At 40.3% G+C, this 22,438-nt stretch overlaps 1 protein-coding gene across 1 annotated transcript in view; it reads right to left on the minus strand.

The window, feature by feature from the left end:
- The window catches only part of tenm4 (teneurin transmembrane protein 4), a gene marked incomplete at both ends in the record, with an annotated part of 180,674 nt that overhangs the window by 87,254 nt on the left and 70,982 nt on the right, over positions 1–22,438 (minus strand). Inside the window, 5 exons of the mRNA XM_080054064.1 lie at positions 1,098–1,283; positions 6,812–7,012; positions 9,469–9,663; positions 10,203–10,304; positions 19,665–19,878. Coding sequence (XP_079910190.1) covers positions 1,098–1,283; positions 6,812–7,012; positions 9,469–9,663; positions 10,203–10,304; positions 19,665–19,878 — 898 coding nt within the window. The remainder of the gene's footprint in view (positions 1–1,097; positions 1,284–6,811; positions 7,013–9,468; positions 9,664–10,202; positions 10,305–19,664; positions 19,879–22,438) is intronic.

Genomic DNA, 22,438 nt, shown 5'->3' on the forward strand with positions numbered 1-22,438 from the left:
GGTAAGCCTCTATAGGCCTATATGTGTAGAAACAATGTTTTTCGGCTGGCCCCTTCTGCACCAGTCCAATGGTAACAGACTAACTATGCATACAAACCTCATATAACCCCATTTAAAAAAATACTGCCCTATCCCTTTAACTTATGCAAGAACAATTGCTAGTCTAAACATGAAGCTCAAAGTGGCCTGTGACCCCAGCTAACAATGACACACAATGTTCGCAGCGTTTGAAATTAATAGTCAACGGAAACGGGAGCAACAGAAAGGGATGAGGAAGTAGGATGGGTATAAAATGAAAGGAAAAACCTTAGCACATTCCCACATTAAAATGCATGAAGGCAAGCCTCAGATCCTCCAGTTAAACCTGTTCATGCTTTACCAACTCGCACACATTCAATTAAGCATGCTTTGCTTTGTCACTCTCTCTCTCTCCCTTCCCAACTGGACCCCCATATCCCCCATAGCACAGACACTACGCTCCATACACACGCAGGCAGGCATGAAACACACAGCCCACTCCTTTGTTGGACCCCGCAAGACACACACAGTCAAACACACACACACACACACACACACACACACACACACACACACACAGTCTTACACACACACACACACACACACGTTCTTGTACTTCTATCTTTGTGAGGACAAGATATTGACATAATGCATTCCCTAGCCCATAACCCTCAACCTAACCATACAATTGAATGCTGTACCCCAACCCTTACACTAACCCTAACATAAACCTAATTCATACCTGAACCTTAAAACCTAGTGTTAACCCTCAAACAGCTCCTTTAAAGGCCTGTCCATTAGTGAGAACCGGCCAAAATGTCCTCACTCTTAAGTTTTAAAACTCAAATTGGTGGCATTGGGTAATGCATTCCCTAGCCCCTTACCCTCAAAACTAAATGCCTAGTCCTAACTTTAACTTAATTCATACCTGAACCTGAAAGGGCCTGTCCCTTAGTGAGAACCGGCCAAAATGTCCTCACTTTCCAAAAATCTTAAAGTCTAAATCTCAAATAGTTTCTCACAAAAATAGGAGTACAAGAACACACACACACACACACACACACACACACACACAGTACCTATAGTGCAGTGTTCTCCGTTCCATCCCGGGCTGCATTCACAGCGTCCCTCCCTGCAGGTGCCGTGCTCACTGCAGCGCGGGTGACAGGCGCGCGCCTCACACCCCGCGCCCGTCCACCCGTCCTCACAGCGACACGAGCCCGACACACACACACCATGGCCTCCACAGTCCGCTGAGCAGATCTCTGTGGGAGAGAGAGAGAGTGAGTGTGTGTGAGAGAGAATGTGTGTGTGTGTGTGTGTGTGTGTGTGTTCGTTCGTGTGTGTTTGTTCGTGTGTGTGTGAGAGAGAGAGAGTTGTGTGTGTGTGTGTGTGTGTGTGTGTGTGTGTGTGTGTGTGTGTGTGAGAAAGAGAGAGTGAGAGAGAGAGTGTGTTTGTGTATGTGTGTGTGTGTGTGTGTGTGTGTGTGTGTTTGTTCGTGTGTGTGTGAGAGAGATAATGTGTTTGTGTGTGTGTGTGTGTGTGTGTGTGTGTGTGTGTGTGCGCGCGTGCATGTGTGAGTGTGCGTGCGTGCGTGACAGACAGACAGAGAGAGAGAGAGAGAGAGAGAGAGAGAGAGAGAGAGAGAGAGAGAGGGAGAGAGAGAGAGAGAGAGAGAGAGAGAGAGAGAGAGAGAGAGAGAGAGAGAGAGGATTGTAAGTGGAAGTGGGATGGCAAAGAGTAGACAAGGGTTGAAAAAAAAGGACAAATCCGCGAGTTATTGTGAATGAAACTCGGCCACGCTCCACTAGCTCGTCTGGTGGCCGCTCAAAAGACATTCCTGCACCTCATGAGGGGTAACGGGCAATCCCATTTTCTTTTTTTCACTTTTTTGGACAATACAAAATCTAATAAGTCCATTACAAAGACATGGGATTGTCCCGGTCGTATAGCAGACGTTTTTTTCTTCTACTATAGCCTATTCTACTCTTTGTAAATTCACTTATTTCAGACATAAAAGGGGGTAGGAAGAAAAAAAAATAGCCAGATGGGATGTCTAGTAAAAATGGCACAATGTTATCAGTAATATCATTTTGGTTAAGGCGAGATACTGCAGGGGAATAGGATAAACATTTTCAATTATAGATATCATCATGACACTGTCGGTTTATTACTGACATTAAAGCAATTATTAATTGTGTTTTCAGAAATGTTTGAATATATACAGTATGTTAATTTGTCAATATACAATATTTCCATCTCTTTAAAAACCAAAACATAGGGGCGCCCTTAGCTCAGTTGGTAGGGCGTCCCCCCCCCATGGGCCTCAGCCAGCAGCGGACCCGGGTTCGATTCCAGCCCGTGGTCGTTCTCTGCATGTCACTCCCCTCTCTGCCCCATTTCAACTCTGTCTCTACACTGTCAAAAAAAATATCTTAAATAATTTTTTTTTCAAACATCTAGATGTTGGACAATGCCGGAGTTCAAATCTTTATTTCATTTTCACAACATATTAGTGTCCAAAGTTTTAACATAACATATTTTGGATACAGCCTTTTTTTTATTTCATAAATAAAATAAAAATGCTATGTAAATACATATGATGATTTTTTTAAGAAGAAAATGTATCATAAATGTGTAGGCCTATGTGGCGTACAGGTAACCATAACTACTTTAGGATTCAAGGTATAGGATGTCAATGTGCTATTTCAATTTCTCTTCTATTCTCAGTGCAGTGTACCAGTGAAAAAAGTACATTTGTGAGAGAGACAAAAAAGCTTTTTTCTGGTTCCATGTGTGACAGCTAAAAAGACCTCCCAAGTACGACTAGACAGAACGCTCAAAGAAATGTAACACCGACACATTTATTACGAAGCTCATTGAAATGCTAACCTCTTTATTAGCTCTTCTGTACGTAATACTGGCTTAGCAGTATTGTGCATTCAGGAACAATAGCCACATATTGAAGGCTTAATATTAGTCAAGCCCCATTCAAATATGACCACAGGGGAGGTAAAATATTTTAATAAGTCAATTATTGCCTCTAGAGTGCCTATTTTGTCTTTGCTGTAAATCAATTTTAAGCTGTATGTTATGCCATGAAAATGTACCGTGACATTACAAGCGTTAAAAGCTTTAGAAAAAATCATTTCCCCTCTTTCTAATTATAGCTCAGCATGTGGTAAACGGTGAAAATGCTAATTATATATCGGATTTTTGATTTAGATGTACAGCTTGGAAGGAGCATGGGACTAAGTGCCCCTTATGGCAAACACACAAACAAACATCACTACACATCATATGGACTCATTTGATTGTATATGTTGTTGTTCAATAAAGTTTTATTGAAAAACAAATATTAGAATGGTACGGACTATGTTATTTGCTGGGGTTATCTTTGTTGGTCTTTTTCTCCTCTTAGGAATAATGTAAAAGTTTGGACTTAACATTCGATTTAACTAAAAATATTGAATTTTATCTCATTACATTTGGTGGCCTGTCCATTCTGTTCTTTTTATTTAGTGTACTTTATCCTAAAACGTATAAATACAATTTGAAAAAAATTCGAATTTCATAATGCAAACAGAAAATATCAGGGGAGGATTCAGTTATGGTGGTTTGCTCATCAACACTTTTATAACTGTGTAATGTAGAACTATTCACCATCTACATCCTCTTACAGTGAGACTATACCTTTATCAGAATAAGTACCATTTTAATAACAGTACTTAGCACATACAGCTCTGGAAAAAATTTACGGACCAGTCTAGATTTTTAAATCTTCATCTCTACATTACTTAATGGAAATGCTCTTAATGACAAACAATTTATTAGAATTTGTTAGAAAATGTGTCAGTAGTTTATAGTATAAAACCAAAATGTTCATTCTACTCAAACATATGCCTATAAATTGTAAAACGAGAGAGACACTGAACATTTGGAGTGGTGTCTACATTTCTTCCAGAGCTGTATACTGTATGTTGCAGAACAAATTGCAAAAACTAAGCGTACCTTTCTCAGATGTATTATAACACACACACACTGGACGCAGAAAACAGTCCAAATGATGGTGAGAATGCTTATTCATGATACACATGCTATTACAGCCTTCAAGCAGCAAAGCAAGCCCCCATTATACCGGGCCAGAGAGGTCCACAGTGAAACATACCCCGTCCCGCGACACCCGTTACCATTTGCACTAACGGCCCATGTAAACAAACTCTCCTCTGGGTGGGAGAATGGCAAAAATGGCCTAAGAACACAAATATTAACAGACATAAAACCTCAGGCGTTGTTTTATGGCTTGTAATAGTATTTCTACTACCAAGCTGTGGCCACACAGGTTGGGCTATTCTAACACCACGCGAGAAAATGAGTTTGTGACGTTAAAAGTATTAGGGAAAGATGTATTGAAAGTGTTTTATTTTTTTCTTACTCCCCCTCCCCAGTCTGTAAAGTTAAAGGCTGTGTGTGTGTGTGTGTGTGTGTGTGTGTGTGTGTGTGTGTGTGTGTGTGTGTGTGTGTGTGTGTGTGTGTGTGTGTGTGTGCGTGTGCCTTGCAGGAGTAGCACCATGCATTTCGTTGTAATGAAACAATGTCAATAAAGGCATTCTATAAAAAAATTCTAGCTGTACTACAAAGCTGAGTGTTGTCTGTCCATGTGTGTGTGTGTGTGTGTGTGTGTGTGTGTGTGTGTGTGTGTGTGTGTGTGTTTGTGTATAGTATAGTTTACGGGCACAGAAAGCTCCTAGCATACAGAGGGATAAAGTTGGATCAAGAGCCAACTGAAAGTCATTTACAGAGCGGTTTGTGTGTGAGACAAACTCAGACTAACTGCCCATTTCCCTCTCAATCCCCGGGATCTCTGGGATTACCTAATAGGTCAACGTCTCCGCAAGGAATATACAAGGATTTATGAATCCAAGTAATGGCTGGAGTTCGGCTAGTATAGAGGATTAGGGCCACAATGAGGAAAATATATAATACTAATAATAAAATGTAAGAATAAATAAATTATGCAATATAAAGTGAATTCACACTGCATTCCACACAGCCGCACAAGATTACATTCCAAAGTCAATGTATGTGTGAAGTTTTCCAGTAAAATGCTTTTTAGTCTGTGCAACAGGCAGACGGGCTGTCAGAGCTAAACCTAAAATGTGCAGGAATTGCTCATGCTTAGAGCCTCAAGAATGTATGAATTTGAACCGTAAAAACTGTATTTTATGCTCAGCCTATTCTGCACTACAGAGAGAGAGAGAGAGAGAGAGAGAGAGAGAGAGAGAGAGAGAGGGAGGGAGAGAGAGAGAGAGAAAGAGGGAGAGGGAGAGAGGGAGGGATAGAGAGAGAGAGAGAGAGAGAGAGAGAAAGAGGGAGAGAGAGGGATAGAGAGAGAGGGAGGGATAGAGAGACGAAGAGAAAGAGAGAGGTGGAGAGAGAGAGAGAGAGGAAAAGAGAGTAAATTCCCCATGGACAAAATTTACACAATGGGAACAATTCTTCAATGCAAAAAAAATCAATCATTTTTTGAGCTTTGAAAGCCAGGACTCAAGAAAGAGCATTGACTTGCATTGGATAATTACTATTTTTGCCTTATTTTCTGCTAGCTAACTGTGTGGATATTGGAGATGAAACCATGTGTAAAAGGAACCAAATTTAGTGCAGAAATCAAGCAGAGTTTGATTGCTGTAACTGCGGACCTCCGACGGATCAGTGATGTGGATAATTGGGCTATTTTTATGTCAGCCATTTTCTTTTTGAACATTATCAGAAAATGTTTATACTACCGAGCAGCAGTCTACCAACAATCACAGTTCTATTGAATCAAAGAGTGAAATGAATTCCCCACACAGAACTGCGAGGATGTGATGATGTTATCGTGGGATGGACTGATAGACATGTCAAGGTTAGTTCATGTTGTTAGTGTTTATTTTGCAAGATGTTAAAACTAAAATTGCAGCATTCTGAAGGCGAAAAAAATCATACTATTTGTTATAAAATATTCACTGGACTGTGAAGACTATTTTTCAGGACTTGAGGATAGGTAATTGTGGCGGATTAAATTAAACAAGTGTTGAACTATATAGAGGTATGACTGAGCTGTTGTTAGAACACAGCTGTGATGAAACCTTGAATTGCTTAACAACTCGATTATATCATTTGTTATTTGTTAACTCAATAGTAAAATGATGTTCCATTGAAGGTGAAATCAGTGATTCTGGAGAACGCTTGTTGTTAAAAACACTTTTTGTCAGTGTCAATATCTCCTCACAATCAGCTACCTGTCCGTATAGTGTGAGCACTGAAAAAAAAAGTCCAGTGTTAATACACAGCCTAGGCGGTGTAAATGGGCATGTTGCTAGCTATGGTGGTCCCCCTTTGTTTACATGCCATTACATAAGAACAGGTAGCGGATCGTGAGGAGATATTCACTGATTTTGTCAAAAAAGCATCAACAAGCTTTTTCCACTCAATAAAAAAGGTGACATTTACATAATAATTTGTTTAGCCCAATGCAATATAATTGTGAATGCATTGTCTGTTTTTTTCTTTTTTTTTTGGGGGGGGGGAATTTTCAAGCTTTATTAGAGTACAGAGTTGAAATGGGGAGACAGAGAGAGAGAGGGGGGAGGACCTGCAGTAGAGGTCCACGGGTCGGATTTGAACCCACGACCACTGCAACGAAGGCCGGAGCCAATATGGTACGCGCTCTATCCACTACACCACCGGAGCGCTCCTGCATTGCCTTTTTTACCAACATTTCCCCCTGATCTGAAATCAGCTGTAAACTCACCGGTAGCACAGTCGTGTCCGGTCCAGGTCGGGTCACAGCTGCAGGTGCCGGTGTCAGCGAGGAAGGCCCCGTGTCCCGAGCATTGGTCCATACAGGAGGCCCGCGGCAGCTCACAGCCCGGGCCGCCCCAACCCACGAAACAGTGACACTCCCCCGCCACACACACACCCCGACCAGAGCACGTAGGGTCAAGGCAGTCCACTGGAAAAGAGAGATATACATTGTCACACAAATGCACACACACACACACACAGTCCTGTTTATATTACTTCCGAGGACATTACATAGATAGAGTTACATTCATTTCCTGGAGACTTGCCTTCACATTGTAAAGAGATATATACACAATGTCAGACACACACGATCAATCACAATCGTTTTTTTTGTATGTGTATTAAAAGTGCTTTATAAATAAGCTTGAATCACACAAAAACACACATGCACGCGCACGCACACACACACACACACACACACACACACACACACACACACACACCGTGCAATTGTGGTCCAAATTGAAATAGTTAAACGGTTTTAACTTTTTTTTGTGAATGTTAACACCCCTATTGCCTAACACTCCTCTTGGCACTTTCATCATCATCATAGTGTGAATTCCACCCCGAGAAGGTGCCTTTAAAGGGGGCATGATCATTGCCTTTAAAGGGGGCATGATCCTCTTAAATCAAAGCCACAATGGTGTGAAGTTTCGAAGCTGTAAAAACCAAAACCCACATTAACAGAATATAGAAGAGAAAATGGGTTAAAGTGAGGATCAGCCCGGGGCAGGAGTGAGACATCCTGGAAAAAAGATTGAATGTTAAAATCTAGTTTATACTGTAGGAGCCTTGAGCTGGCCTATTCCCTCTGATATATCTCTGTTGTACACTGCATCAGAATTCACTGTACCAGTTCAATAGGTTTGCAGATATCACATTAAAGGTGGAGTCAGTGATTCTGGAGAACGCATGTTGTCAAAATCCCTTTTTGGTAAAACAATGTGTGAATAGCTCCTCAAGATAAGCTGTGTGTGTACTGAAAATAAATCCAGTGTTAATACACAGCGTAGGCTCTGTAAATGTGCATGTTGCTAGCTACGGTGGGCCCCCTTTTGTTTTAATAACAGTTTACAGAGCCTACGTTGTGTATTAACACCAGATTTTAAGCACAAAAGCGGACAGGTAGCGGATCTTGAGGAAATATCCACTGATTTTGACAAAAAGTGATTTTTGACAACAAGCATTCTCCAGAATCACTGACCTCACCTTTAACATACGGTGCAAGAGTTGTGGGAAAACACACAAATGTCATATATCCAATAATCGTAGCATTATTTCCACTTGACAATGTTCTCATAGTTCCACACAGATGGCAAACGGGCGCCAAGCGAGGCCCAATGTCTGGCCATGGCAGCTAGCCTTTAGCGTGACATATAAATGCAGTATAAAGGGCCGTTCTACTCAGACAAACAGGGTCCCACTCCTCTTAGCAGATGGTTCTCGACCGTTAGGCTCAAAGAGCAGCGGCTAACTGACAACACACTCTCTCCTGGCAATTAATCATCACGTCTGAAGGTCGCACCGAAAGAAAAGGTAAAAATGTTAAAAGGGCCCGGGTCTGTCCACTTCGTATGGGCTAGCACTGTGTGTGTGTGTGTGTGTGTGTGTGTGTGTTAGCACTTCACCCCGAAATAGAATGGGGTGCCTATGGGTGACACAAAACCCCATCTATCATAGTCCAAAGGGCCATTTTTCATCTTGAAATGAGAGCTGACAAAACACAATGGCTGCCTTCAATCTTATCTGGTAAAGCCCTGCATCCAGCATCGTGCATTTGTGTGTGTGTGTGTGTGTGTGTGTGTGTGTGTGTGTGTGTGTGGGAGTTTCTAATAGATTACATCCGGCTCTGTGTGTGAATTTTTCGGACAATAAATGGACTGTTTCGATTAAGGTAATGGTCTTATATTCATGATTTATATACGAGGAAAGTCAACCATGATGCATACTGTGAAGTGGTGTCTGTTGTTAGTGCTTTTCATATATGATGGCCAGTCGCTATTAGTAGATTGATGGCAACATAAGCCACACTATCTAAAAAGCCATTTTCCATTATGAATATTATTCAAAAATGTCAAGCACTCAAGAAGTTAAGATGGTAGCTATAGCAACAGTAACACTGATTATATCGGTCAGGTGATCTTGTATACAAACCTTTGTTTAGTTTTACGTTGATGTTTGGTCTGTGTATGTATTTCTAAACATATTTTCCTGTTGTATTCATTGGACACATAAGGACTTATAATTGTTATAAACCCCTAAGAAAGGACAATTTCGCTCAGTGGAAGTTATTTCTTTACAAATTTTAAGAATAAAATAAATAAAAATAAAAGTATAAACAGCTGGTGCGGAAAAAAATAAGAGGCCAGTCTGGATTTTTCTTAAAAATTCATCTCTACATAACTTATTTAAAAAAAATGCTCTTAATGACAAACATTTTTGGGGGAATTTGGTAGGAATGTTGTCGGTATGTTAATATTATAGAACCAAAATGTTTATTCTACTCAAACATATGTCTATACATAGTAAAACAAGAGACACTGAACAATTGGAGTGGTCTCTTAATTTCTTCCAGAGCTGTACATAAAAATTAAAAAAAATCACCTTCTTCACAGTTCTCGCCCTTGTATCCCGGGTTACAGATGCATGTTCCCACGATGCATGTCCCGTGGCTGCTGCAGGTCACGTCGATGCACTGGTTGGTCGGGACGTCACACTCCGACCCCTTCCAGCCGCTGTGACACATGCAGCGGCCTTTAAGGTACGCACCGTTACCACTGCATAGCACCGGGCAGGACGCTGGGAAAAGAGACACACAGACAGTTTACACACACACGTTTGAATGGAGCCTTCAGACCATAGCTTCAAAGCATATAGTGTGTGTGTGTGAGTAGGGGGTGTGGGTGTGTCTGTGTGTGTGTCTGTGTGAGAAAGAGAGAGAGAGAGAGAGAGAGACAACGAGTGTGTGTGTGTGTGTGTGTGTGTGTGTGTGTGTGTGTGTGTGTGCGTGCGTGCGTGTGTGTGTGTGTGCGTGCGTGTGTGTGAGTCTGTGTGTGTGTGTGTGTGTGTGTGTGTGTGTGTGTGTGTGTGTGTGTGTGTGTGTGTGTACAGTATGAGTGTGTGCTTGAGCCTCACTTTGACAATGAACTTTTTACCAAATTGAACAAATACAGGTCTTCCAAATATCTAACACTTACATAATGGTTGTTCAAAATATTAAAATAGTTCATTATTAAAATACTCAAATATTGTGCCAATCACACATGAATAACAAAATGTTTTTGTTCAAATGACGGAGATATATAAAGACATTATGACTTATTAGGGGCGTGTCTTACCTCTCCCACAGTCGAGCCCTCTGAATCCTAAAAAGCAGCGACACGTCCCGGAGACACAGTCCCCGTTCCCGAAGCAGTTACTGGGACAGTCGTCAATGGATTCTGAGAGAGAAAGACAGAGGGAGAGAGGGAGAGAGAGAGAGAGATAGAGGGAGAGAGAGAGAGAGATTTTTACAAAACACTTTATTTACAAAAATTGCATTTTTACAATTCAACAACAGTTCAAACCAAGTGCTAATGCATTACAATCCCAGTATGTTTAAAAATAATGTATCTAATAAAAACTTGTGCAAAAAACAACTCTTCATTGAGAGAGAGAGAGCGAGAGAGATACAGAGACAGAGAGAGAGAGAGCGAGAGAGAGAGAGCGAGAGAGCGCGAGAGAGATACAGGGAGATATAGAGAGACAGAGACAGAGAGAATTTGAATGACAAATGGCGGTTTTGAAAAACAATTTTCCCTCCCACTCATTTGCTCCAGAGTAGATTACTATCCCCTCCGCTAATGACAGTGATAAGCGCGCCGGGGCTAGCTAAAAAAAAAAATTGCTACATTTCGACAAACCATTTCACTTCTTGCAGAACATTTCTTGAGTGTTACTAATGCTTCACTGAAATGTGGAGAGAATTCACTGAAAGATTAAACACGTTCTGATCGTTTGGGTTTATTTTTCTACCCACAACCAACCAAGCAACATTCTTCTACATTCTGAAGGCGTTTAGTGATAAGTGACATGCATCGTTTGACAAACCTCATTTCAGGCTTTGATGGCACACTGACTGCAAACAGAATATTCAAAACATTCAAAGCATTCATCAACACTGGAAGAAGAAGCATTTCGCTCCTGCCATGGGAAATTGTACAATATTGCTCCTGATAGTTAGCTTGCACCCTGCGTGGTAGCTGCTGCTATCTATCAGTGTATGAGTGTGTGCGTGTGAATGGGTGAATGTGTACAAAACAATGTAAAGCGCTTTGGGTCTGTGGAAAACCAGGGAAAAGCGCTATTTAAGTGGAGTCTATTTACCATTTAACATGTATCATATTTCCTATGGTCATATTTTCAAGTCTGTTTCAAGTATTTGCAAAAACACTGAATAGGCCAGGCAAACTACTTTGTACTAAACGTTGAATGATATATAAGTGGCTAAAGCAGACCCTTTTGTAGTGTAAAGTCTCCCCACAATATATCCTATATCTCCTGCTACGTCTTGAGAATTAACTTTATTTATTTTAATAATGTTGTCTCCTTAAAATTCAAAGATATGAATCTAAAGTTGTATTTTGCACCTGTGTGTGACTCAATGTACGATTAATATGGAGGACTGCATCCACCATCATAATAAATGAGTAAATAAAAATATAAATGACTCATTAAATAAATGAATGTGGCTCTTTATCATTTGTATTGTATGAATTAAGATCGGCAAACTACTTAGTGTTCCTATATTTAGTTTATTAATCAAAATGCTACAGGCAGAATTACCTTTAGTCTGGTAAGGTAAATTCAAATGTAACAGTGTAAGCCAGTGGTAACAGATGTGCTTTAACGTGTTCTTTCACTGTATTATCAATTGTATCTTTGGAAAACTAGGCATACATCACTTCTGTATAAAACAAATTAAATTATGGCACTGGGATATACAACAAGTAATCTTGGCACCTCACTTATCTAGTCGGGCTCATATCTAATATTGCCTGATTTTATCATAGACTTTGAAGCGTCCGCCCTGTTCCAGAAAGCATATTCTCTGCAGTAAGTCATGTTAAAAGATGCCTCAGATGTGCACAGAACAAGTACATATTAAAAAAGACTCAAATGTTATGCTACTACTATTATTACTACTTAAGCATATAATTGAAAAAATAAAATAAAAACAGTAGCTTGGGAGACAATTGTTACCCTTATGAAAACATTTTAAATATGCTTCCAAATAACCCTTTATTAAGCATTACTGTCGTCAATCCTAGAATATTAAAATTTAATTTTGACCTCAAGATGACCCCGTTGTATAAAATGATTGCGCTGTATTATATAAACCTCTTGGCAAAATCACATGTGACTGCTCTGTGTTCCTGCTTATATGAGATCATATAACATGTCTTGTAATGCTTTAACTATAGCCTTCAGTCCCACTTATACCTTTCAAGTCCTCCCAATATCATATGCTAATATGCAGAAACTGACAATAGCACTTAGCCCACCACCCAATCAGTATCTAAATCTTGCACTTTATACATGGTTGAATTACAGCCGGACTGGCACATACAAATTTCACTGCGCATTGCCCTGTGCAATTGTGTATGTGAGGAATAAATTAAACTAAATAACTAATGGTCTTGTGTGGCTTTATGACTGTATATGTCTTTGTTTCCTAACAAACTGAGGACATTTGTATGTGATGCAGAAAATCAGTACAACACTCTCCATAATTTTCTCTATTGATCCCTCTAACTAAATCAAATTAAAGGTGGAGTCAGTGATTCTGGAGAAAGTTTCTTTTCAAAATCAGTGAATATCTCCTCACAATGCGCTACCTGTCCGCACTGTGTTCGCTGATAAAATAAATCTGGTGTTAATACACAGCCTAGGCTCTGTAAATGGTCATGTTGCTAGCTAAGGTGGGCCCCCGTTGTTTACATACCCTTTGTTTACATACCAGTTTACGGAGCCTAGGCTGTGTGATAACAGCTAGCGGACCGTGAGGAGATATTCACTGATTTGGACGAAAAAGTGATTTTGACAACAAGCTTTCTCAAAAATCGCTGACTCCACCTTTAATTGTCCAAAATGAATTACTTCTCCCAGCATCGTTCTAAACCAGTTATCTCAGTGTACAGGGATCCTGAAATATAATGCTCAGTGAATTAGGCCTGAAATGGTGCTGAAAAATACCCAATCTCGTATGTTGCCTTCGTGGGCTATCAGACGCTATGAGGCAAACCTTTGTGAACAAAGACTCTCTTGTGCTCGACAAAGGGCTGGAAATGTGAGCCATGGATTCAGCTTGCCTTTACTCAGGGGGCTCAATCATCACCCGGGATGCAACACAAGACAGACACAAAACACAAAGAGATTGGGATGGGTAGAGGGATAGAGGGGTAGAGGGGTAGAGAGGCACTGAAGATGTTTTCAGCACTGCAGGCTTGAGCTCAGCCATGTCGGGTTAGTGAGGGGATGCAGGGGGATAGTAGGCTCTGGGGGTAAGGGGTGGTGGTGGTGGTGGTGTGTGTGTGTGTGTGTGTGTGTGTGTGTGTGTGTGTGTGTGTATGTGAGGTGGTGGGGGAACATCAGTATATTTTGGTGGGGTTTGAAGGCTCCAAATAAGACTATACCTCCTACACTGCAACAAATATTTTAAAATTCGACCCAAGTATGTGGGTCTAATTGTTAATCAAAGTATCTCATGAGACTTAACATAAATCACAATTAGCAACTTTTGGGTGAGATATTTGGACTTGTGGACTTTTTATTATCTCTTAAATGCAATTTCTAATGTCTAATCTTGATGTAAAGCACTTTGAATGGCCTTGTGTCTGAGTTGTGCTATAGAAATACAACTTGCCTTGCCTTGTTTTGTGAGTTCAATACGCTTGAAATAAAAATGAGGATTACAAGGCTCTTCCAATAACTAATAAAACATACTAAATATAAGAGTATGCTTAAAATGCTAACATATTACTTTATAACCTCATCTCAAGAAATCAAGAGTAAAATAAACTTCAAAATGAGTTTTCCCGCTAATTTCAAGAACTCTTCCATCTCAAATAACTTAAATATTGAATCTTATATCAAGAAATACAACTGGTTTGAATTTTTATTTTAAAACGTATTTCATTTCATTTCATTTATTGACCATAGTACCATGGTATGGAGCACAACACATCCAGATAATAACAGAACAAAACAATGGTGTACGGCATGGACAAAACAAAACTACTACTTAAACAATGGTAGGACATTTTTCAGAGAGGCACCTGTTTGTTTTACCAATATCTTTTGGTATTTCCAACCTCAAAAGCAAAATCTATTTAACAGTCAGACTCAGACAAGCATTTATTCCAGTGTAGAATATGCAGCCCTGGATTTGTATGCTCAAATCTAGAGAACGCAGCTCTGTGTGTGTGGTTTAGGCCTTCTGCAGGTGTGATGCACGGCCATTAAACTTCCTCCCAGAAGTACAATTATCCAGAATGGGTACCAGGCATGAATCCTGCAGCTCATGTGCACAGGGACACAAACAAATGTGAAAAAAACCAAGGCTGGTTGAAATGTATTGTTCACAAAGAAAGGCACTGAATGATACAACTTAGACTGCAGCTATGCCATATTAAAGGTGCAGTGTGTAAAGGGAACAGGTGTTTTTCTGAACAGATGTATGTTTTAATTAGTGTATAATCACTTGAAAATAAAAAAAGTTTTTTGTTTCTTTTATTACCTTAGATTGTGCCTTTTATATCGCCGCCATGTTTCTACAGTAGCACATAGCAGACACACTTAACGTCTTGACATGTTTTATAAAGACTATAGTGGGCGTCCTGGGGAAATGCACCTGTTGGAAGACCAAGAAGAAGTACTAGAGAATAAATAACTAAATACATATTCACCGTGGTGGTGGATGATGCCATCTTTAGTAACTAGCTTCTTGTCCTTGAAGGCCACCGTAGCTTCTGTAAATTCCCAAACGGAAGCGAATGCAATGGAGCGTTGCAATCAAGAATTGTCATCACCAAATACACCTTTATTACACACTGTACCTTTAAATGGGGAAGTATTTTACCATTATGTACATCTTATCTTTATCAAAGGAATCTTCACTTAACAACAAATGGCCAATCAAAAATATTTAATTGTCTTAAAGCAAACTGCAGTGGCCCCTACTCTAAATTCTGACGTAGCTCTAGACACTATAGAAATGCACTCCCCAATCCCCATACGTGTCTATTGTAGTGTTTCCCTATGAGAGCAGAAAGCAAGGGGAGGTAAGGCCATGCATATCTCTTAGCCCCACACTCGACATAGGCCAACGCATAAATCATGGATTCAAGCAGAGTCTCATTGAAATTCATTACCTTTCATATCAGGGGAGCTAACTATTGCGTGTGGGTGTCTGCAGTTGGTTGGTGCGGATACGGACGGAGCAGCGTGCAGTCGGCAGCTTTAATCAGGTGCTTGGGACATTCTCAGAGGAAGCTGAGGCACATCTGAATGATGGGCTGTAGTGTAGAGAGAACTTTATGCTATATAGTGAGACGTATAGGATATAGGCTGCGTTCCAAATCGAATACTCTATATGTTGTACAATTTCTACATACTACAGCTGATCATAAAAAGTATTAAGTTATCCTGCAGTAGGCCCCTGATTGGGACAAATCTACACGCCTTGCTTATATATCTGTCTCATCGCTTGTTGTTTTCACTCTGTCCATGTGATGTCACTTCCGGTGCGCTGGATTGTGTGTCAGAATCGCCCAAATAGCATGCTGATTTCATCAAAATCTCGACTGGATGTAGTAGGGCATCTGGGTATTTTTCAGCATGCTGCATCTGACTACATGTAATGGGACATCCTAAATATTTTTTCTACCATACTAAATAGCAGGTAAGTATGGGGTATTGAAACGCAGGGTAAATGTCTTATGCCACTCTGTATATATAAAGCCATGTGTGTGTGTGTGTGTGTGTGTGTGTGTGTGTGTGTGTGTGTGTGTGTGTGTGTTATTTACCATACTAAATAGCAGGTAAGTATGGGGTATTGAAACGCAGGGTATATTTTTTATGCCACTCTGTATATATAAAGCACTGTATGTGTGCGTGTGTGTGTGTGTGTCTGTCTATGTGTGTGTGTGTGTGTGTGTGTCTGGGGTTGAGGCCTGTTTGGCACTAGACAGCAGCAGGGACAAATGGCTTCATGCTCCAGAGGGCTGCGGTACAAAACATTCAGTACAACACATTTCACATCGCGGTGGAGCCGGTAATGAGGAGCAGCCTAGATTAAAGACAGAGATGCTTTGTCCCCCGCCAACCGAGATGGATTATATATGGGATGGTGCTACTGTGTGTGTTTGTGTGTGTGTGTGTGTGTGTGTGTGTGTGTGTGTGTGTGTGTGTGTGTGTGTGTGCACGCGTGTGTCTGTGTATCTGTGTGTGTGTGTGTTTGTATGTGTATGTGTGTGTCTGTGTGTGTGTGTGTGTGTGTGTGTGTTTGTATGTGTATGTGTGTGTCTGTGTGTGTGTCTGTGTGTGTGTGTGTGTGTGTGTTTGTATGTGTATGTGTGTGTCTGTGTGTGTGTGTGTGTGTGTGTGTGTGTGTGTGTGTGTTTGTATGTGTATGTGTGTGTCTGTGTGTGTGTGTGTGTGCAACAAGCAAACCTCCCACTTAAAAACAGGTTGAAAGGAAGATGTAACTTTCCTAGCTTGTTTCTATAGTGAATGTGACGAGCAAAAGGTGCCTCGCTGATGATAAAATAAGACATTTATTTTTGGACCAATACTGTCAGACAGACTAATATATTTTTACTGTAATGGCTCTTTTGCATAGACACCTTTGGCCGTGCAGTCAAACAGTGCGGCGCAGATTTGCATTTCAATTTCAGATGCTTTACTATCATGGAATGTACTCCTGAAATGACATAGGTAGAAGGATTTTGTGGATGTAGGTTTCAATGGGCTTTTAGATATGATATGACACACGGACGGAACGTGTCAACACTTTACGGTAAAGGTACATAAGGCCTTCTGTGCTACAAAGGATGGGCCTGGGAGATAGATGGATAGATGGATAGATAGATAGATAGATAGATAGATAGATAGATAGATAGATAGATAGATAGATAGATAGATAGATAGATAGATAGATAGATAGATAGATAGATAGATAGATAGATAGATAGATAGATAGATAGATAGATAGATAGATAGATAGATAGATAGATAGATAGATAGATAGATAGATAGATAGATAGATAGATAGATAGATAGATAGATAGAAAGGGGGCGGGGCAGTTAGTCCAAGCTAGAAGTATGTCTGTACTCATTTGTATCAGGAGGGAGGGAGGGGGGGGGGCAAGTAGAGAGGGGCCCTCTCTCTAAAATGGGTCACCGGTTAAGTGCCCTTCAGCAGAAATTGAATCTCACCAACTGCCTGAACTGTATTGAGCCGTGGAGGGGATATAGATGACCTTCACACAGACACAGCAGCCATAGGAGCCATAGCAGCTAGGCATTGAACTATACGTGCACCATATCCAGAACAGGCACACGCTGAGAGAGAGACAGTAGTAGCATTGTCTAAAAAAACACTTATGGAGTTTTTACATGTACTGGCTCGGCTTGGCACGGCAGGGGTTTGCATCTCCATCACAGCAGTTGTGTGTGTGTGTATTCAACCGGTGATGTGCTTCCCTGAGTTGATGACGTTAGTTAAAGTGTAGTTTAACCCTCCTATCCGAGGAGCTTAGGAGGGATATCCTGCGTGTGCTGTAAAACCCCTCTACCGCCTTTGTCCAAGGGTGCTACTAATATCAACAACAATGTCAAGTTCCTCGTAGCTTTATACATTTTTGAGACACCCAACTTTGAAATCATAAATTGATCTTCACTATTTCACACCAGGTTTTACAGGGGGTTTGAGTATTGAATTACAGTGGTTGATGGCACGGTGACAGTGTGTGTGTGTGTGTGTGTGTGTGTGTGTGTGTGTGTGTGTGTGTGTGTGTGTGTGTGTGTGTGTGTGTGTGTGTGTGTGTGTGTGTGTGTGTGTGTGTGTGTGCCTGTCTCCTGCCTGTCTCCATTGGGTGTTACATTGGTTGTTGAGGTACGGCGACCTCATCGATCTCCAGCCTGCCACGCTGGCCGTCACAGATGGACGTACGGTGGCCCGGGAGCTTTTAATTAAAGAGCAAAGTGAGAGGCTTCTCTCTCCCAGCTGCCTGCCAGGCCCTGTGAAAGCAGACACCTTCAGCTACCGATCACAACTCTCACACACACACACACACACACACATACACACACACACCTTCAGCAACCGATCAAAAGTCACACCTCGGATGATACAGCCGCCGCAGCGCTAATCAAAGAGGCTTCGGGGGAGAACTGAGAGCAACGCACGGAATGAAATCACCTCTATGAAGGATGATGTGTGTCAAAACATGTGTGTCAGAAATAGCCCCGTGCCGTGACATACACCTTTCAGTAAGTGAGTGAGGCTTGGATAGCGTTAGAGAAAGTCGATATATTGTGTCGGGTCTGACTGAAAACTGAAACACAAGTAAAGACACAGGGTTGACATTGGGTGAGAGAGAGAGAGAGAGAGAGAGAGAGAGAGAGAAAGACAGAGAGAGAGAGAGAGAGAGAGAGAGAGAAAGACAGAGAGAAAGAGAGAAAAAGAGAAAGAGAGAGAGAGAGAGAGAGAGAGAGAGAGAGAGAGACACAGAGAGGGAAGACATGCAGTAAACAGTCCGGGCCGGAGTCGAACCATGGGCCACTGCCAGCTTGCTAACCGTTACCCACTCGCTAATAGTTGGCCGCTAGCTAACCGTTAGCTGCAGAATATCATTATACTGTTGGTCAACCAGAAAAAGCTCCAATACTAACAAGCTAAAAGTGGTTGAAAGGGTTAAACATATTGCTATCCATCACAGCAGGGTTGGACATATCTTAGTCAATATATCGACGATTCCCTTCCCATGCTTGTATACTAGAACAAGGACAGTAGTCAAATAAAATGGCCTTGTCGAGATATAACGTTAGCTTGACTTTACAGTATAGGCCTACATGTAAACGTACTGAATGTAGAGAAGAAGTAATTTCCCTTCCCTCACTTTGAAATATGGAAAGTAGATGGAAATTGGAGCAAATAATGATCAAAAATGGCACTGGCAGGAGGCTACAATCATGCTTCTGAATTGTATGCAAATGTGTCCCTGCAAGCTCGACCCCTGATTGGTTGTGAAGACACTCTGGAGTTAATGAGGATATTATGATCTCTCTATGCCCCACTCACCGGCATGGCAGGATGGCACCGAGCTCTTCTGATTTTTGTCATTTTCAACTTCAAATTGATTAACCTGCACTTTTCCCTGGCTATTGGAATATGCTCCCTATCCCCCCTTCCCCCCCCCCCCCCCCCACACACACACACACAAAAAAAAATGTGCCTGAGAAATTTTAAATATTTCTGAAACGGTCTAATTTTTCCCCTGACGATCATATTGTAACAGCAAACGAGTCCATCAGTGTAAAGAATGCAATTTTTATATAGTTTGTTGTGATGCCTTTGTCATGGGTATATGCTCACCCAGGAACAACAGCTGGGGTAGTAAAAAACGCTACCGCTTTTGTCCAAAGGGGGTGCAGGAATTAACACAAACTCAAAGTTCCTCGGAGCACCTTAAAGATTTTCATACAGTCACAATATCACGCCAGCCCGTGCCTAGCGGGATATCCTACAGGGTGCTTACCTATAGCCGTAGTGATGAAGGAGACAGTTTCGGTGTCCTTGCCGTCGTTGTAGATAGCGAGGTGCCAGATGCCAGAGTCCATGTATTGGATAAAGCCCGTGGCGTGCGTCGTTATGGGAACCAGGCTCCGCAGCATAGCAACTGCCGGACCCTCCAAACCACGCACGTCCTGGGACAAGAGACGACGCCCATCCAACAGCTCCACAAAGTCAAACTGGAGACAGAGAGGAGAATGAATGTGTGAGACAGACAGACAGACAGACAGACAGACAGACAGACAGACAGACAGACAGACAGACAGACAGACAGACAGACAGACAGACAGACAGACAGACAGACAGACAGACAGACAGACAGACAGACAGACAGACAGACAGAAAAAGTGACTGTGTACCGTACGAATATTTGGACAAATTGTATTTTGATGCTTTGGCAACATTGTTATTGCAACGTTCATGCCTCTGGATTTAATTTAATTGAAGATAGATAGATAGATAGATAGATAGATAGATAGATAGATAGATAGATAGATAGATAGATAGATAGATAGATAGATAGATAGATAGATAGATAGATAGATAGATAGATAGATAGATAGATAGATAGATAGATAGATAGATAGATAGATAGATAGATAGATAGATAGATAGATAGATAGATAGATAGATAGATAGATAAAGATAGATGGATGGATGGATGGATGGATGGATGGATGGATGGATGGATGGATGGATGGATGGATGGATGGATGGATGGATGGATGGATGGATGGATGGATGGATAGATAGATAGATAGATAGATAGATAGATAGATAGATAGATAGATAGATAGATAGATAGATAGATAGATAGATAGATAGATAGATAGATAGATAGATAGATAGATAGATAGATAGATAGATAGAGGGCAGGACCGCAGACAGGCCATTAAGAGTGACACATGAGAGTTGAGTGCTCCCAGCCTCTTTATAGCGGAGCATCATTTGGTCGGCATGAATAACTCATCATTTTCAGAGGAGCTTGAGGGAGATTCTCAGCACAGCATAGGCCAGAGTGGATGGGCTGGGACTATTTTATATAGTCCACATACCTTATACAGTAATATCTTGTATGAATGCCTTGTAAAAAAATATAATTTGGAAACGAATATTGCTAAGGGAATTTTTTTTTTGGGGGGAATTTGGTAGAAATGTTGTCAGTAGTTTATTGTATAAAACAAAAATATTCATGTTACTCAAACCTATGTCTATAAACACAGTAGTCAAATGAGAGACACTGAAGATTTGGAGTGGTCTCTTGTTTTTTTCCAGAGCTGTATATATTATGTGAAAGGCTCTTGGATTTTTATTATTATTATTATTTTTTTTTTAAAGCTTGTGTTTACCAAGTTGCATCTGAAATGATTTGCTGATTATAAGTAGCGCCTTGATGAACACCGATGAGACGGCATTTCATTTTCATCTACACAAGGAACTGATTTATTTGCCACTTTATGAGTAATCAGTCGAAGCAATAAAACTCCACTCTAGGTTATTTCTTGTGAAGTAAGGACAGAGGAAACAAGATATGTTCGACAAAAATATATATCAAATGCTGTTTTACTATTTATTCATTTTTATCTTGATTTGATTTTACATTATTTAGTCTAATCGTTCAGTGTACATTTACCCGCCCCAGTTATAACACCCTACACACACACACACACACACACACACACACACACACACACACACACACACACACACACACACACACACACACACACACACACACACACACACACACACAGCCTTTCAACACCCTCGACAACATACAATGCGATATGACGTGAACGTGAGGGCTTGTTTTTGACATGTCTTTTTTGTCCTGCATTTGCTGTCTTGTAAATGTATTAACATAATTGTCATGTGTCTCAAGTTGTTTTGTCATACACCGCATCACATATTAAATAATATAAATAATCTCATGTTCTATATAATATAATATAATATAATATAATATAATATAATATAATATAATATAATATAATATAATATAATATAATATAATATAATATAATATAATATAATATAATATAATATAATATAATATAATATAATATAATATAATATAATATAATATAATATAATATAATATAATATAATATAATACTGGTTGTACTGCTTGTTTCCAGTTAGTATTAATCGGCGTTTTAAAGTTTATTTTTAGTTAAATTTTTTTTCAGAGAAAACAAAAATATATATATATAGTATATATCACATTGGATATTACAGTAATGCAGACAAATACAATGTCATGAACCCTTATTTGTTGATCTACAGTTACATTTACAGCCAGAAAACTAAACTCTGTGAACCAAGCAGTCAGCTATGATTTATAACAAGATATAACCTATCCTCTGCCGCACACAGATAAGGAATTAGACCAAAGAAAAACCTTACTGTGTATCTACGTTTGATTCATTCATGATATCGAACCTGAGAATAAATTACCCATAAATCCTTTCTGCAAGAGAGAATCTGATTTGCAATACTATAGAGAGATTTATGAATCGGTTTGTATTCATGACACACTCCCACATGGTTAGATCCAACCTTTTTTTTTTTCCTCAAAACAATATCCCGATTTATGTTCAGTGGCAGGGGGAAAAATGGAAATCTTAGCCGAATCCTTTTACTATACGTGATTTTTTTTAGAATAGCAATGCACGATTTACTATTGTCTTACAATCTAGACATTTCCTACTAATAATAATAGATTACTACATATAAACT

Source organism: Ammodytes marinus (assembly GCF_949987685.1).
Source record: "Ammodytes marinus genome assembly, chromosome: 3".
In the NCBI taxonomy this organism is placed as follows: Eukaryota; Metazoa; Chordata; class Actinopteri; order Uranoscopiformes; family Ammodytidae; genus Ammodytes; species Ammodytes marinus.